The sequence below is a fragment of the Natrix helvetica genome, assembly GCF_964273705.1.
Source record: "Natrix helvetica genome assembly, chromosome: 5".
In the NCBI taxonomy this organism is placed as follows: Eukaryota; Metazoa; Chordata; class Lepidosauria; order Squamata; family Natricidae; genus Natrix; species Natrix helvetica.
Genome location: NC_138551.1, coordinates 50357460 through 50376731, shown reverse-complemented (window position 1 = coordinate 50376731; position 19272 = coordinate 50357460). Strand labels below are relative to the sequence as shown.

General features: G+C 36.7%; 1 protein-coding gene across 1 annotated transcript in view; it reads right to left on the bottom strand.

Annotated features, from left to right (window-relative positions):
- FBXW4 (F-box and WD repeat domain containing 4) overlaps nucleotides 1–11078 on the bottom strand; it is a 78788-nt gene extending 67710 nt beyond the window's left edge. The window contains exons 1-4 of the mRNA XM_081953514.1: nucleotides 10634–11078; nucleotides 3601–3696; nucleotides 1238–1423; nucleotides 277–409 (exon numbers count right to left, since the gene is read on the bottom strand). Of these exons, the coding sequence (XP_081809640.1) occupies nucleotides 277–409; nucleotides 1238–1423; nucleotides 3601–3696; nucleotides 10634–10857 (639 nt within the window). The 5' untranslated portion in view covers nucleotides 10858–11078. The remainder of the gene's footprint in view (nucleotides 1–276; nucleotides 410–1237; nucleotides 1424–3600; nucleotides 3697–10633) is intronic.
- Nucleotides 11079–19272: the final 8194 nt, after the last annotated feature.

Below are 19272 nucleotides of genomic sequence, written 5' to 3'. Positions count from 1 at the left end.
ACTATCCTCTTCCCAATCTGTTTTTGATTTTTGATTATTTTTGTTCCAACTTTAGGACATTTAAGGAAGTGAAACAAGTAAAATATTCTGTTCTGGGCTTCCAAACAGTTGGTCTTGGTGCCTTTATCCAAGGACTGGAAGTTAGCAGGACTTTGGCCTTGTGTTTTTATTTGTTCGCAAAGTTAAATATAAGAAGTGCATACTATCACAGCCATCAACTGTCTTTATATATTTTGACCTGATACCACAAATATACAGTACAATGTATGTGCCCACCTTTGCTGTTCTGTCTCGAGAACCACTCACAATGATAGCCTCTTGGCAATCCACACAGTTCACTTCCTGTTGATGCCCAAGGATCTTAAAACTGAAGGAACTATTAAGTTTATGAAGGGCAATAGTTCCATCTCTAGAAAATAAAATCACAAGCAAGAAAATCACCATCTCATATAAGATCATACAGAATATCATACTGTGGCATATGATGAACAGCTGGGCATGTCCAGATGAGGGACCTGTTATACTGTAAGTAAGCCAATTTACTGGATTCTGCTTTAAATTATTCTAGGCTGCAGTCAATAGATATGTGCAAAATTACAGCAGAAAAGGGAATTAGTGGAAGAATAATTCCTCAGGCTCTAGCTGGGATTATAGTAGAGATATAAACAGAATGCAAGTTTCACAATGTAGAGTTCAGTATATATTTAAAATGCTAATAAATTCTGCATACAAAAAGGTGTCTACAAACTGATTCTAAAATATTCCTTTCAGGGTATATATTCTTTTTAAAAAAAAATCAAGTCTACAGTTTTAATTTCATGCAAATTTCCAGCATATACAGATATAGTTTGACACATTTGATGACAATTTTTCAAAGAATCAAATTACTGCATTATTATGCAAACTCAATTCCTATTTTGCACTAAGAAAATCAGATTATTTATATACCTATTCAATAAAATTCAGAATCTTCCTTTATTTCAGTATTACATATTCCATAACCATGTCTTGGGTTTTTTTTGGTACAATTATTTCAATTTTGGTGTAACAGGAAGAGGCAAGGAACTACAGTACATAGCTCACTGTTATAAAGCTCTCTTCATAATCAATAGAAAACAATCACACAATTCAGGTGTTCTGAAAGTCAGTTCTTCCTGTTCTAGTTCATCTATATATCAAAGTTAATCACTCAACAATCTTCATTCTCCTTCCAGTTTCTCTTCAACAAGGAACTTACCCTCCTCCACTGATAATATGGCCATTATCAACTACAAAACGACACACATCCTCCCGGTGACCAGAGAAAACTGCCTGAGGATACCGTACCAAATTGGTACCTTTACGGTGGAGCAAATAACGGTGGATGTCTTCTGCTTGGGATAGATAGAGGTAATCACCATCTAGTTGCATCCAGGGCATTAAACTGGAGAGGAAAATATTTTAAATACAAATCAGTGTGTGTGATTTGGAGATATATATATTTGTATATATTTGCATATATCATATTTTAATCTGCTTTGTAATTTTTGTCATTTGTAATTACAAAATTTGTAATTGCTGTGCAACTAAGAGATCTTTAAATGCACTTTCTCTCCAAAACCACACCATAACATTGGTAGAGTACAAGACCTGAAGGAGACCCAATATTCAATCTAGCTATTGGTCTGGCTGGTATGCCTAAAATCAGTTTTATTTCAAATGCAGGTGAAATGAAATCCTAAATTAGAACTTTATAGTTTTAGAACTTCAAACTTCTCCTTTCTTAAAGCATGAACCGCGGTGGCACAGTGGTTAGAGTGCAGTACTACAGGCTACTTCTGTTGACTGCTGGCTGACTGCAATTTGGCAGTTCAAATCTCACCAGGCTCAATGTTGACTCAGCCTTCCATCCTTCCAAGTTGGGTAAAATGAGGACCCAAATTATTGGGGGCAATATGCTGACTCTGTAAACTGCTTAGAGAGGGCTGTAAAGCACTGTAAAGCAGTATATAAGTGCTATTGCTATTTGTGCTGTATTTTGTATTAATCCCAACCAAATCAACTCAAATTAAGAAGAATCTCCTTTATAGGAGTGTGTTCATACTTCCGTTTTTCAAACTTAAAACAAAATATTCTATGCTATAAGGAGAGCAATGAATACAATAGGCATGGGGAGCCCTTCCATACAAAAGATGTGAAAACAAGCATAAAAATTATACTGGAAAAATATTGTGACCGAGAAGACTTCTATATAATGGTAGATATTGCAAGAAAAATTAAAAGCAACAAAGTGGTTCATTATAGGAAGTGGAAAGAAATCTAAAAAAAGAAATAATATGCGGTACCAACCTAACAACTTGTAAAATGGTCTGGACCAGTTTGTTTCTTTTCAAAATACATAGCTCTCATCAATTAAGATTATTCATAACGTTTAGTGGTTCATATCTACTTCATTTGATAGCAAGGGAATCTCATTATCATTATATAACACATTTACCCTAAAGCATGACTAGTTTCTCCTGAAATATTAATAAAACTTTGTGAAGATTTGAGATTTGAACTTGATGAAGTTCACTGTTCCCTTTATAGCACAGAATTTATTTTCAATTAATTCAACAAAATATCAAGAATTGACTATGAAAATAATTCATGAGCAGCACAACGATCCATTAAAATTGAACTGCATACATTCTAATTTTTCCAGAGTGTTTTGGCAACGTTGCAGACAAAATGGCAAATATTATTGTCTATTGAGGCAATGGTCAATCAATATCCAGGCTTTTCGGTTGAAAGGTTAAAATCAGTTAATATGTTTTCCTGCTGCTGGTTCATCGCCCATATTTCCAATGCTATATTAACAAACACAATTTAAAGAATTGCTTCATTTCTTGATGCTAACTGCCAGTTTGTTATTACAAAACATCTGATCAGGGACATTTAAAATATGGGAAATTGCTCCAGCAGAAAAATATATATACAACTATCAAAAATGTGAAAAAATGGTAATGAAGGATACATTTGCCAATTTACCGTATTTTTCAGAGTATAAGACCCACCTTTTACCCCCAAAGAGGGTGAAAATATTGTCTTCTTATTTTTGGAAAAATCTGCTATTACCTGAACTTCTTTCTTTCTTTCTTTCTTTCTTTCTTTCTTTCTTTCTTTCTTTCTCTTTCTTTCTTTCTCTCTCTCTCTCTCTCTCTCTCCCTCCCTCCCTCCCTCCCTTCCTTTTCTTGTATGTATGTATGTATGTATGTATGTATGTATGTATGTATGTATATAATCTGTTGTAGCGGAAAAATCTTTACCTTTCTTCGAAGCAAGAAGTAATGAAAGAGGCTATTTTCTCACAACCCTTTACCCAGTCCTATTTAAAACTAATAATCACCACTGTCTGCATTTAGGTGACAGGAAAAGGAGCGCATAAAACTAAGAATGTATTGAGAACTGGAATATTAGAAAAATATTAGTGATGTAAGCTAGTAGAACCTTACAATAAGCAATTGCAAAATGTCCAAATTCAACGTAACAGCCCAATAGAGACCAAAAATGGGATGAATTCCAAAGAAAGGTAATTCTAGCAGTAGATAGTAGGGTGAGGAAAGAAAAGGAATCACTTGCTTGCGTTTCCATCTGAGGAGTGGAATTCTTCGACAGCATCCAAGCCTCCAATTCTGAGAAACTTTGACCCTTTCTTTCACTGGGACTCCTACCACCCTGCGGGAAGAAAAGACAATGTAAAGTCAGGACCTGATAGGACTCCATGAAAATTATATGACCTAAAGAACTGATGATTTTATTACAGTTCCAGTTTTCAAAGGAAAAGAAAAACAGAATTGGCCACTCAATGTAATCCACTTTACTGCAATAGAATATACTTGCAGTCCTAGTAAACAAGGAATTAAACTCTTTGAAATTTTCCAGAGAGAAATATTCCAACACATTACACTGACTGTATATATTTCCAGAAATTTAACAGATTTTGGTATATGTATCTCATTATTTTCCATGAATTTAAGAAATGTGAATGAACAATATTTCTTCCCATAGTTATCATATGCTTCTGAAACTCTGGTGTACCAAGCTGGGATGTATCTTTATTTAGAATTGTTTTAAATATGAATTTGAAAAAAGAATTTGTCTTATTACTGCTTAAAATAGTTATGTATGGTTCCAAAATTTGGTTCTTTATGGGGGAGAGGGGTCAGCTTAATAAACTGTCTATTAAACTGGGCAGCTTCTTTTTCTGGTCAATATTAAACTTAGGACTTTTTCCCTGGTCATTTCCCATTCCTGTTTTCCAAGTCACTGCTTACAGTTTATTTTCATTTGAAAGCATGTGGTTCACAATGAATCCACATGCAGAGGAATATATTCGTAACTACAGCTCAAAGCTATAAACTGGCTCACAGCAAACAGGACTTGCCCAAAAACAGTACAAGGGGAAGGAAACAAGCATTTCATTTTTAAATCAAAAACGACCAGTCACACATCAAGGTGGTTTTGTTTAACCAGCACTATCAAGAGGTCAGAGTTTAAATACAGTACTTGGTGGGCTAACAAAATGAAGAATGAGTATCCCCTGCATGCAATCAAACTACTTTTAAAAGCATATATAACAGTGGGAGAAGCAACCTTCAGAAATGTTTTATCAAGGCCTTGTGCATTCTATCACCAAGCTCTTGACCACCGACCCCTCAAATTCGAATTTGCAAGCTGCAAAAGTAGAGTTATTGTAGCTGTTCATTATTAACACAAATTTGAAAGGATATTGTTCTCATGAAACTAGAAAGGTGAGTTCAGGCTAATTAGCCACAGTCAACTTCAACAGTCTAGATTAAGCAGGTGTTACTGCATGTTCCATCCTTCATTACCCTTACTGAGAAGGAATGGAAAGTCTCCCTTCCACCTTCGATTGAGGTGCGGATCGCCAGCCCTTCACAGAAGCATATCTCTTGATAAGAAATAAAACCCGATAACATGTTCTAATGAAAACAAATAAATAAATGAGGAGGATCATACAGCTGACACGCTTTCCTCTGCTATTATTCTGGCCATCCTTATTGTTAAATTTTGGGCTCAAAAGTACTTGTAACAATGATTTTTGTCCAATAATGCTCAATTAATGGCATATGTGGGTCCACTGACAATTATGTTGACACTCCAGGCTTTCCTTGTACATATTTTTCACTACCATTCAAAACATTTTCTTCCAGGAATTCAACCAAAATTCTCAGACTTCCCATGATAGAGTAAGGGGAGGGAGTCCATATCATTACAAGTAACTTTAGAATCTTTATGGTAAGCCAAGCGAAAGCAATATTAATCTAGACCAATTCTTCACATCTGCACCCAACATTTTTGTACAAATTTTCATACAAAAATCTACTTTCCATTAAATACTCATGGTCTAGCTTTACCCTTTAAAATAAGGTTACAATAGTGAATAACAATGGCTAATACTTTCTTTTTCAAGGCCACTACCCTAAGGAAGGCTTGCTTCCCAAGGCCATTACAAAGTACAACACAAAATGCAAGGCACTTGTAGCTCAACAAAATTCATGCTAAAGGCATCTATCCTTGTCCATCACAGAGTTACTTTAAAACAGAGAGATGCATAGCAGTTTTCTGTGACATCTTTCGTTCTTTAATGTACTAGAAATTCAATACTAGAACTAGTCCTGCTCTTTACAATCACAGAAATAGTAATAGAAGTATGTAAATAAGTAAACAAGTAGGAGTGGAAACATGAACTAGGCTCTGCTGCCAAATAAACAAACAAAAAGACTGCAATTGGAGATTTTCCATCCGTCAAACATGACGCTGAATTGAAGATCTCTAACTTCCCATTAGCTGTGAGGGATAACAAAGAAAAAGCTCTTTTCATGCATCACTGGACAGACCTCAAAAATCATGAATAATACATTTAAAACAATAGAAACACACACAAAAAGTGGTGCTTTTAAATAGTTTTCTTTCTGTGTCTCAATAGGCTATGTTAGAATTAAAGGGACATTAAATTTGCTTGCTGGGTGGTAAATCTTAGGACAACTAAAATCATATTTATTTTATAACGTAATTTTTTAAACATGCCAATTCAAAACAGTGAAAGTTGTATGTTAATTTTCATGGTCTTGAGAAATTTTCTTTATGTCATCTCCAACCTGTTTAACAATGAAGCCTTTTCCACGAAGTTGAAAATTTGTTTGACATAAAATAAGTGGCAAATCTGTATAATCATATTCATATTCTACGTTCAATTGAGCTTAATCCCTAAATATTTTGGATTTGTGTCTGCACATGTCTGTGTTTGGCTTGTTTTGTTAAATCAGATAATAATTGAATAGCTTATTATTGTTGTTTATTATTGTTATTACTAAAGGATGATGGGATATTCTAATGACTAAGGATTTTTTTGTGAATTCAGTTAAGATCACATTTGTAACTACGACACATGAAAGACCACTAAATGACACTGTAGAAGAATTACAGTTATCCTTCTTACCTCTTTTCCCAAGCACTACTATTGTTTCAAAAATGACAAAGTGCCCAGAAGAGGGGGAAAAATCCCCCTTTAAACAAAGATCTCTTGTGGCTGTTAATGCATGGGAGAATGTGTAACCTGGCCCTGAGGCCTGGCCAAACCAGTATTCCCAGCTCTCTCCCCACTGCCTGTGGCTCAATTATTCTTACTCTTCAGTTCCACTCCTTTTTCCGGCACTTTGTCACCATTATAATTTGACTGCATTCCTCTGCATGGGATCAGCTTTACACAAAACATATAGATTTATTTCACCTAGAAATCTTCTCCTGGTCACATAGACACCAGATTGACAGATATTGACAATTGACAGATATTATTCAATGTACCCTACTTAAATGAGTTATTTTATTTTATATGACTATTTATGTTTTGTCCTTCAACCATATGCTCCATGACCGAGCAATACACAAAAAATATAAATTTATAAAAAGAACATATGTATAGTAGTTTGGAAAAAGGGCAAGGAAAAATTTAAAAACACACATCTCTTCTGGGAATCAAAGTAAGATGACTATAGAATATCTTATCTAGGGAAACCTCTACAGGGTCATCATACCGTCTCTGAAATGGTTATTTCTATATGTGGCAAGATAGCAAAGGACCTCCAGTTATATTGCTAGGTAGTCTTTTAGTCCTCTGACCCAAGCCATGAAAGATTTTAAATGTCAACACTAATATATTGAACCGAGTCCAGAATTAACTAATGCTATATGCTCAAAGCAAATGTTTCCATTTGGGAGTCTGGCAGGGTTTTTTTTTCCCCGATAGTTCACCTTCAGAAGAAATGTCTGAACTCCAATCTAGGTGATATGACAGATGGATAACTGTAACCGGACAAAAACTATTAGTTTAGTTTAGTTTAATTTATTGTCATTGCACCTTGTACAACGAAATCAAATGCAATCTTCAGTATACAATAACAGTTCAGGTTCTGGTTGTTAAGGAATCATGGGCAGTCATTAAGCACATCATCAGGTGGTGGCTGGTTTCCTCATTGAGTTGACTTATTGGAAGCTGGCAGTGAAGATCACAAGCAGTGATAATGTGACTGTGGGAAGCTGTGACCATTGTAACTGTGTGCTGGTTGCCAAGTGCCCCAATCATGATCCTGTGACTATGGGACACTGCGACAGTCACAACTTCAAGGACCGGCCATAAGTCTTCTTGTTGAGCACTGTTGTAACTTCGAATGGTTGCTGAACAAAAAGTCACTGAGGACTACCTGTGTAGTCAAAAGCCCTTGCCTGTTTTTCATTGTTGACAAAGTATAATGATACCCCTGACGAAAACAGGTATTGGGAGGAAAATAGTGACTGACATAGTAGTCTATTTCAGTATATGTCATATATTCATGGTATGAATGGCCATACACTTCTCTCTAAGAATGCATGTGAATTTAAAAGTTAAAACCCATTTAAGGATAAGGCTGAAACATATAAGCTTCTATTATATTACCGTAGATAACATTATCTCCATTATACATTGGTACCATTAACCCAATAAACAAGTCTATATTTACTTCATTAGAATGCTTATAGGGATAAGTCAATATCTGAATATACTATATTGTCTACAATACCCTAAGACTTCATGCTAACCCTATGGGAAACAAGTAGGCACTCTCCTTATCTATCACTTATGCTGTCATTCTAACGGGCATATAATTCTAAGTGTCATATAATTTTTAATTGGCATTGTGCATTTTCAATAGAAAAATGTAATGGCTATTGTTAAATACAAATTGGCTATTTGTACGCTAAAGATTTTGCCAGGACACTTGAGCATTTTAATAATAATGTATAATTCTCTGACAATCTATTATGATCAACTCTAATTCCCATTTCAATGAATAAGAATACAGCCTGAAACAAATGAAACTGATTAAGACTTGGCTAAACTAAACCTAGGACATGAGGTTAAACAGATAACCTAGGTTAAACATGAAGTTAAACCTAAGTTTGTTTTAACTACAGTTAAGTATATAACCATGACATGTTTGTGAAACAAAAAAACATGAGCTTACAGATCACAATGACTACATTCATAAGTATGCGAATTTAAAAAAACTACATTACATTATACATTAAATAATATGTCTATTTGCAACTGATAATATTAGAATTCTCAGATTTCCTAATGTAGTTGCAACATATATAGTGGGCACCAAATAAGAGGAGATATAAGAAGTAGCAAAAAGTGAGAAACTGAATTTGTTAAAGCCTAAAAGCAAACTAGATTGCTTTTCTTTGGACCATGAGGTGCGATATAATAAATCAAATAGAAACTGTGAATATACTTTCAAAAATGTATATACAGCCAGTCCTCAACTTACGACCGTTATTTAGCCTCCACATTACGAACACAAATGGCAATGGCCATTAAGCAAGATAGCCTCGCTTAACAATTCCACACTGCATGCTACACCTGATTCGACTGTTAAGCAAACGCATGGATCATTAAGGGGAGCAGGTGGTGCCTCAGGGATGAAGGAGGCTCTAGAATAGTGGGTCTCAACCTTCTTAATGCCGCGACCCTTTAATACAGTTCCTCATGTTGTGGTGACCCCCAACCATAACATTATTTTATGTTTTCCATATTTTTTTGAAAATATGTGTTTTCTGATGGTCTTAGGCGACCCCTGTGAAAGGGTCGTTCGACCCCCAAAGCGGTCCCGACCCACAGGTTGAGAACCACTGCTCTAGAAGGCCTACTGCAGGCCCCGTCCCCATCCCAGGGTTTTTCCCACTCCTGAACAATCCCTACACTCAGATCCTAAACTGAATGGTTAAGGATTAAACCTGGACCTTCTGCATCTTCTATCAGAAAATTATGGTTCCTCCAATACTAATTACAATTTCTCTTTAATGCTATTACTGATAAACTTGTTCTATAGTTAATTTATTAGACTGTTATTAGTAGTTTTAGCATCCAGCTACTTCATGAAGCATTTAATAATACTATTAATCTAATAACAAAGAGCCAATTTGGTGTGGTGGTTAAGTGTGAGGATAGAGCGGTGAGTTCTAACCCTTAGGCAATAAGTCAGTTGGGTTACTTTGGGGCAACTGCTCTTGTTCAGCCCTAGAAAGCAGGCAATGGCAAAAGATTCCATTTTTTTCCCCTTTCTAGATTAACATAATTCAGAAATGCTTTATCTGTGATTGTCACACTGAAGGTCAGAAAACACCTCCACTGCTATTACTATCTATACTTGTTATCAATGGACTAAGACATGTTGAAACAAATGCAGATTTAGAAGTTTCATTCACTTTACAATCTAAAAACCTCTAGAAATTCATATAACCCCGCAAATCGATCGAAACTCACATTCTAACACAATTAAAAGCATTTTGAGGCTTCAGAATTAACACAACTATTGGTTCAAATACCTTGTGCACGGCTTCTAAGCCAATGCTTTAACTATAAAGTTGGGCTTTAACTATAAAGAACCAACGGGCAGCCCAAAATTATTCTGATTGGAAAAATCTATGAACACTGTAACAAAATTCCTAAAACAATGTTTTTAGGTTTTTAAAAAAGCAAACCCCAGCCTCACTCAAAAATGAACTGGGGAAAAGTGGAAAGTCCTATCCCCATCTTTTTAAAGGTATGTAAAAACAGGGTAGCCCCTCAAACTAAACTGCCACGGATCAACTCTAAAGTGAGCCAGCTAAGCTTGTCCTGAAATCAGTAAACTCGGATTTGCTTTAACGATGGTTCTAATTCGAACTCGGGGCGGGGCAAGTATCAAAAAAAAAAAAAAACAACCCGGCGTTAGAAAAGTCACCAGCAATCTCGTATCCAACATAGTTGGCTAGTATGTTCCAGGGAACGTAAAACGGAAAGTTTCCCTTTTGAGCAACTGAATTCAAAGCTCCTTCATAGCCAGCACGGGACCCGACCCGACCCGGACCTGAGACCGCCCACCTGCACAAAGCAAAGCCAGGGCTTTAAGCAGCATCCTTCCGCCCCGCGACTACGCCGCTTCAAGCACAGCCCTCCTCCCTTATTGAGCGGGTGGACTTTGATTTCAGAGTCCGCTCCTTAGTAACGAGCTAGGCCGCACGCCCTGTTTTTCCCAACCAGCCTTCCCCCAGCTTAGACGCTTACAGGTCGGCGCCCAGCGCGCTGAAGCCTGCGTTGAGGCAGACACGGGCGAGGCGCCTCCACACCACATCACGGCTAGTGAAACGGAAAAAGCGGCGACAGGTCTGGCCCAGGCGGCCCAAGGCCCTCGCGTCCAGGTACGAGCAGATCAGCAGCAGCAGTTCCTCCGGCAACGCCCACAGCGGAGATCGGATCTCGGCCTGCGGAGGGCTGCTGGGCCTCCCCATGGAGGGACGATCTCTCTCAGCCGGGCCCGGCAGCCACAAAATCAACAGCGGAAACGCTGCTGCTGTGGCTGCTTGCCGGGCCCGGGTAGGCCGTCGCTCTTCGGGGCGGCTGTTTCTGCCCGCCTGCCGGAGCGGTCACATGAGTGCGCCCGGCCCTCCAAAGACCGGTCTTCGGTAATGCATTAAACGCCTGAACTGGCTCCGCGTGGAGTTCAGGATAGAAAAAGACTCTTTTCTCCCCAGGGCCAGCATATGTTTCTCGTAAAGATAGACTTAGTTGGAGGCAGGCCTGGTTCTGCTAATGAGCTGGTAGGCGAGGATAGTTATACCTAGTATGGCATATTGTGAGAACCTAGCCTGGGCGGTTATTTTAATTCATGCAGAAGCCCAGAAAATGGATCGATTAATAATGGCTAAGTATCTTATGCAAAAACTGCTCATCCTAGGTTTATTATTTCTGCAGGAGTTTTATGCATATTTTCCTCCCTCAGGATTGTAATGACCTTATACAGACAATAGAAGTAGATTTGTATCTTCCTGGTTCCTAAACAAGTGGTAGGTATCTGTGTTACTTGAATTGCCAAGTTGTCATTTCAGAAAAGTTATGCCTATATGTATTGAGATAGGACTTGACAGTTGTTCTATGGGCAGTATCCCTGAACAAACTTTTCTTGTTAGGGAACATCACAACTACTAAAAATCTAGGTCCTTATTTCCTAAGTGAAAGACTGTCTCTAAGCCACTTCATATTTTGGAACTGCCATATTTGAAAAAAGTTCTGCAAAATGAAGGACTTATATCCAGTTATTTTTAATTACTTTTACACTTGTTATAAATATAATATAGCCTTATTGCAATACTTAACCAAACAATCCTGTTGAAAAGATGCTCTTATGATCCCAGACATTTTATGAAATTATAAAATGCAAGTAGTATATCTTCATTTGTCCTGATATTACACAATCATAAGAAATAACTTTTTAAAAGTGCAAGGATATTTACTTTATACAGAGGATACTATTAGAAAATGTAGTGTATGTATTGATCTAAATTTGAGGAATAATATCACAAATATTCTGATGGAATCATTATTCTCACCTATTATTAGCCAGTGTTTCAGGTGAGATATTAATGAATCACCCTATATGCAGCTTAGGTTCTGTACAAACACATAACTACCTTACAAACTTAGCCTATTTATTTTGAATTGTCATGAAAGGAAACATTGGAGACTGCACAGAATTTTGTGTGTGTGTGTGTGCTTCCAGATGCATCTCCTCATAAAGAGCAATAAGTATTATTATTATTATAATACATTAAAAAGAATCAGATATTCACACAACATCTCAGAAACATCCATCTGTCCATCATGGAGAGACTTTATTATTACAGTCCATTACACTTTCAGGAACAATGCAAATAAATGTATAAGTATAGTCATTTAATTTTCCTTTGGTCCTTAGACCCTCCATATTTACCATCTCCAGAACATCTGAAAATATCTGACCTGTTTGCCCAATATCTGCATGTTTTTTATTTCTTATTTCTTTTTATGTACACTAGAGAGGGCAAGTGAATGAAAAATATATTTAACAAAATGTGTATCATCATCAAACAGTTGAATATGTGAATAAATGCTATTTTAATGTTGCCAAAACCACTGTAGCATAAAAGAAAGACATTGATAATGACAGTTAATATGAGCTACAGATTTTGCTATCAAACTCTGATTTTTCCCCCAACTATAAATGGAAGGGGTACAGTTACCATCCATACTGTCACAAAATCTAGTGATAATTAGAATCAGGGATCTTGTTGTATTGAATAATAATCTTGTAAATAAATACCTGAAATAAATTACCTCTTTGTTTATAGAGTGGATTGAAAGTTGAAAAGTTGTTAGTTTGAAATAGATACGCAATTCTAAACAATTGTAACTCTTGAATAAAAGAAAGTAACAATGATAAACTGTATTCCATAAAGTTTTCACAGATATGGAAATATCTTCATTAAAAGCATTCTTTGCTCTTATTTTTGAAAACTCGAATATCTCTTTATTACGGTCCAAGGGCAGTTTTCATGCATTTTTACGTAGTTGTGATATATTTATTATATACATTATTATAAAATATCTTTTATAACAAAAGTTCATTTAAAATATACCAAAACACTGAATATATTTACCCTCTTATAAATGATATTAGGGTGCTTATCCATTAAAAGAAGTCAATTTTCTGAGTACCTAGGATGGTATAGTAATAATAGCAGCAGTAGACATGAAATAAATCCCATACAAACATTGCTCCTGACAAAAGGAGCAATATAAAAGAAGATGTCCAATATCCAATCTGCTCTTGACTCACAAAGGAAATCACATTCATGATGCAATTTATAGTTGAATTTGCCCTTTAGCACAGAAAGTGAAATTATATTAGGTTGTTTTTTTTTAAACTCCAAAATTTGGGTAGAGACGGTTTTTTAAAATAATCGGTTGGCTTAGCTTTGGGCTTCATATTTGACACTCTTTTTTTTAAAAATGACCTTGATTTGCAGCTCTATGCCTTTGATGCACTGTACAAGTAACTAGTAGGCATAGATAGATAACTGATGCTCTGGTCCAAGTTTTGATACTGGTTATGCACTGCAGCACCAAACCAATTAAATCATAGTTATAATGAAGTAAAGCCAAAAATCTTGCTAGAATTCAAGTCTAAAAGCAAGTAATTGGGTGGAAGCATACAACTAATTAATTAACTTCGTTTTTATTTCCAAATGTTTCCTTATAATAAATAACAAATCCCAAAACCCATCAAATTTTGCAAATATGCATCATGTCTATCCTACACTGTAATCCGCAAAAAGTCATGGTCACACACTATAGCGGCTATAGCCATTTGAAATGCATTTAGTCTCCTGTGGTTGCAGGCTTCCTTTTTATTCATTGATGGCCAGCCATTATTTAAGTGTTTTCTCATTTGCCTTTTTCTCTTTCACTTGACTATAGCATTAATTCTGTTTTATCTGCAAAATTAAAGACAAGCATGCAGAGCCTAATAGAGCACTGAGCATTTGTGGGGCTTTTGCTATTATTATGGACAGTAACTCCATGGAACTTTCAAATGAAATAAAATGCCTTTCACAGATACGGAAAACAGGCTATTCTTGCACACCAGGAGAATCAAACTGTTATCAAAATGGATTTTATTATATTTACAGATTTGTTACCGTATTTTTCAGAATATAGGATGCACTGGAGTATAAGACGCACCAAGGTTTTGGAGAAGCAAATTTTTTAAAAAGTAGGTAGGTAGATAGAGCGATGGAGAGGGAGAGAAAGAGAGAGAAATACAGTAGGTAGGTAGAGAGAAAGAGATAGGTAGGTAGGTAGATAAAGGGATAGAGAGAGAGAAAGTAGGTAGGTAAGTAGAGGAGAGAGAGAGAAATAGAAAGAGAGAGAAATACAGTAGATAGGTAGGGAGAGATCAGGCAGGTAGGTAGGTAGGTACATAAAGGGATAGAGAGAGAGAGAAATAGAGAAATACAGTAGGTAGGGAGAGAGAGTGTAGGTAGGTAGGTAGGTAGATGGAGAGAGAGAGAGAGAAATATAGTAGGAAGGGAGAGAGAGTAGGTAGGTAGGTAGATGGATAAAGGGATAGAGAGAAAGAGAGAAATACAGTAGGTAGGTAGGGAGAGTGTATGTGTGTAGGTAGGTAGGTAGAGGGAGAGAGAGAGAAATAGAGAAATACAGTAGATAGGTAGGTGTTTCTGCAGGCACAGCACTTGATCAATGTAATTCTCATCAACCAGTTAAAGAACTTTCCAAAAGGGAAAAAAAAGTTTTTGCACTCTGCAAACCTCCCAAAAATGGCCTGTTTTTCATGAAAATGGGCCCATTTTTTTTCCAAAAAAAGGCATGAATAGCCTTGGGGGGGCTTGCAGAGTGCTCCGGGGGGGGGGGCAAAAATCAACCCGTTTTTCGCAAAAACGGGCCCGCTTTTTGTCAAAAAAATTGTTTGCATAGCCTTATGGAGGCTTATAGAGTGCTGCTGGGGGCTAGGGGGGCAAAAAAACGGCCCATTTTTTGCTCATTTCTATCCCTCCCCAGCCCCCAGGAGCTCTCTGAAAGCCTCTATAAGGGTATGCACGGCCATTTTGAAGGGGCGGGGCTTCGGAAGGCAAAAAATGATGTATTCGGTGTATAAGATGCACCCAGATTTTCAGCCTCTTTTTTGAGGAAAAAAGGTGCGTCTTATACTCTGAAAAATACAGTACATAATTTTGTTTCTTTACTACTATGAGAAGGCAAGATACAGAGGAAACTGATTAAAAGGAAGCTGGGGGGGGGGTGGATTAGCAAGGCCCAATTTCCTTGAAGTACATGGAACCTGTTTAAAGCAACAACTTTGAAAACCCAGGAACAATGCATACCTCAGTGTAGAAAAGAATAAATAAATAAATGGGGAGGACCATACAGCTGACAAATTCAGTCAAGGAAGGTATAAGGCACTCACTAATAATAATAATAATATTAAATGTACATGCTGCCCATCTTATGGTTTGAGGTGACTGAATGGCTTACAATGTAAAAAACAAAGTTGATTGCTGGTTCATTGTAGCAGTCAATCCAAAGACAGGAGATCAGTTCAGTATCTTCACTGGCAATTGCTTGTTTTTTATATTTAATCTTAATCCATTTTTTCACTATGCTCTTCATTCATAGCTTTCATTATTAAAGCTTGCATATCATTTTCATTTTCAGCTATTAAATCCGTATCATTGGAATAGCTTAGGTTATTAATTATGCTTCCTCCAATTTTAAAACGATGCTAATCTAAATGCTAAATAGTTTTCATATATATTCATTCACACACACACACAAACACACACACACAGCATAAATGTTGAATAGATAAGGGAACATTCACAATTTTGTTTCAGTTCTTTACTAAACCATAGACTGTTTGTTTCATCATGTTTAGTCCAGACAGGATTCCGAAGCTGTGTATAGATTTTGCATGAGGACAATGAGATGTTCTGGAATTCCCATTTTTCTAACTACATTCCACAGCTTGACATCAACACAATTGAAGGCCTTTTTATAAGCAAATACTGACTTCTTTGGAATTCTTTTAGCTTTTTCAATTCATTCTTTATTGAATCGCATTCATCAGCAATAAAGTCTCTTGTTTTTCAGCCTTTCCTAAAGCCATCTAGTATCTCTGCTGGATGATCCTAAGCATTATTTTGCTCACATATAGAATTAAGGATGTCATATGACAGTCTGCACACACTGTTCAGGCTCCTTTATGTGGTAATAGTACGCAGATCAACATCTTCCACTCTGTCGACCATTGTATCGTTCTTCAGATTTATTGGAATAGTTTGATTATAGAATCTTTATAGATTTTTCTGTTGTTTATGATATTTCTGCAAAGATCCCATCACTTTTGCTAGCCTTTTGCCTTGGTAATAACCACAGTACTGGTTTGTCTTCATCTTCCAATACTTGAAGTATAGAAGAAAGAAATACCATCTAAACACTACAAGAACCAGCTTAGGACCTGGGAGGCTGAGTTTTAGTCCTGCCTTGGGCACAAAATCTGCTGTGTGGCATTTGGCCAATCACTTTCTCTCAGCCTTAGGAAGGCTGACAAACCACTACTGAAAAATCTTGCCAAGAAAGATAGTTTTGTATCTGAGTCATGAGTAGCAAAGAATATGGTCAGATTTTAGTCCCTTTCAATTTGTTGATGCTGAAGATGTTCGACAGCTACAGTATGTTTGTTTCATTTCATCTTTCACTGTATTGAGTTTCCTGTGTTCATGTTTTTTACATTACATGCTCCCACTATTTCTACCTTTTCACCTTTACATTTTCTTTTCCTCAGCAACTTGATGTCCCAAGGGCTTTAATCTAGTCCTGTTGTAAACTCCACTAGTACTGTAAAATATTCTCAGTCTGCTTCAGTATAGTAGCATCCAACGTAAATGGCTCATCATCCAGGATTATATCGTCTATCACAATGTGTGTCCATGTGATTATTTGGTAAAAAAGGAGCGGTTTACCATAACCTCAAATGCAGAATAAAATGATGCTATTGCTTTTGTCACTAAAGGGGTGGTTTACCCTCAACATCTTCCTTACAGTATCACATTGCCTAATACACCCGGCATCAGGATCCTTGCTGTGATTATATACTCTTGGCAAATGCGGGTTGTGCTCCAGTTATGCCCTTTCCTGGAGCAACATTCCCTACTCACAGTCACTCATGCCCTAGTCACTTCCCATCTTGACTATTGCAACACACTCTACATGGGGCTGCCCTTGAAGAACATTCAGAAGCGCCAGTTGGTGCAAAATGTAATGGCCCGCATGGTTTTGTGCAGACCCCGCTGTGCACATGTATCACCTTTCCTGCGGGAGCTACATTAGTTGCTGATTTGCTTCCGTGTGCAATTCAAGGTGCTGGTTGGTTGTCACCTTTAAAGCCCTTCGTGGCTTGGGACTAGGTTATCTGAGGAACCGTCTCTTGCCAGTCACATCTACCTGACCCATCAGAGCGGGGAGGCAGGGAATATTGCGGGTCACATCCCCGAGGGAGATACACCTGGTGGGACCCAGAAGAAGGGCCTTCTCCATGATTGCTCCCTCTCTCTGGAACATCATTCTCCCAGAGATTAGAATGGCTCTCACTCTAATACTCTTCCAGAAGGCGCTGAAGACCTGGTTCTGCCAGTGGGCCTGGGGAACCCAGATCAGGATGGAACCCATTAAATGGCTCGTATGATCTGCTGTCACTGAGGCGGGAGATGGGAAGTGGGGGAGGGGTGATTGTGTTATATTGTACTATATTAATTTATTTGATTCTTTTTGTTAGTTTTTATTGTTTTAAATGTGGTTTTATATTCTGTAAGCCGGCTTGAGTTGCCATGAGTGAATAGGAGGCAATATAAATTCAATAAATAAATACATAATTAATAAATAAATGTACTCCAGCATTCTTTGCTCATTTCTGCCAAAACACCCATCACCACCACAAAGGGACAACATAGCAGGACTTGTAAGGCATTGAAATGTGAAGTATACTCGTGACAAAGAAACATCAGACTTTTCCTATACATATAGTGAAACATCTCAATACTTGACTCTAGTAAATTATCTGTAGACTGTCCATGCTTAGATTTATTTTTATAAAATAACTTAAAAGAAGTAAATTATTAATCAGTTTTTTATTATGTCTGTTTAAATAGATAGGTTTGAATTCCTAAAACATACTCTATGAAAAATTCTGATTTTTTAAATAATTATTTCCTAATTGTACAGTTATGCTCATTGATTGCAAATTACAGGAACTGACAGTGCTTGAGGGAATTATTTGGGACTATTATTGTTAAAACTTTAGCAAGGAGTTCTACATAAAATAGCTGGTTATATTTTCTTGGATCAAAACTGACACTAGTATCTGGAGAAAGTAACAGTGCTGAGAGTTTGGGAGAAAGTCCCAAACTCTCAGCATTATTTATTCAATTCTTTTCAAGATGGAAGAAATGATCTTCCAAGTCATAGTCTTACTAGCTATTCAGACATTGAGAAAGATCATTATTGGTTTTTTAATTGAAGAACTTGGTACATGGGCATCTGAGAAGATTCTGTTTAAAAGAAGAGAAAAGGAATACAGAGTATTCTTTCCCCACCAATGTAAGTGCTGCTCATTATAATAATAGTTATTCTTCCAGAATATCAGCATGAAGGGGCTCAGTCTTGATCACAATTTTAGATTTTTCTCTGACAACTTGCACGAAATATATTGTGGCTCATAGGGAGATTCAAGCTTCATCAATCTTCCATTGTGGAAGTGGCTTTTTAGGTGTCCTAAAGTTGTTTCTTATGTCTGCTAACCTTGGAAATCCCTTCTATCCTTTTCTATTTCAAAGCGATAACTGGATATGCCTTTTCATTTAATATTCTGGTTTTTTTTAAAATAGCATTTGTTGAGCAGGCAAATGAAAAGATATTTAATAGAATCAGAGAAGGCAAGAAATGGAAATTTAGCTATTTGATATAATGATCTTGAAGAAAATTCATCTTGTAATGAAAAACAAACAAACCCTTTGGTTTCAATTGGGAATTTTTCCTGAAGAAGTAACAGCTTTTTCTACCAAAAGATGCTGTAGTAATTCTAAGGCTGAGCAATATATTTTATGACTATTCCTATTTTCTTCCAATGTTACTTATGTCAGGAGGACCAAAATATTTAAAATTCTATCTCATGATTATTTTAATGCTGTGAATTAATAATTTTGTCAGAAGGACCAATATAGAATTATATTGGTCCTCCTGACATAAGTAACATTGGAAGAAAATAGGAATAGTCATAGAATATATTGCTCAGCCTTAGAATTACTACAGCAGTT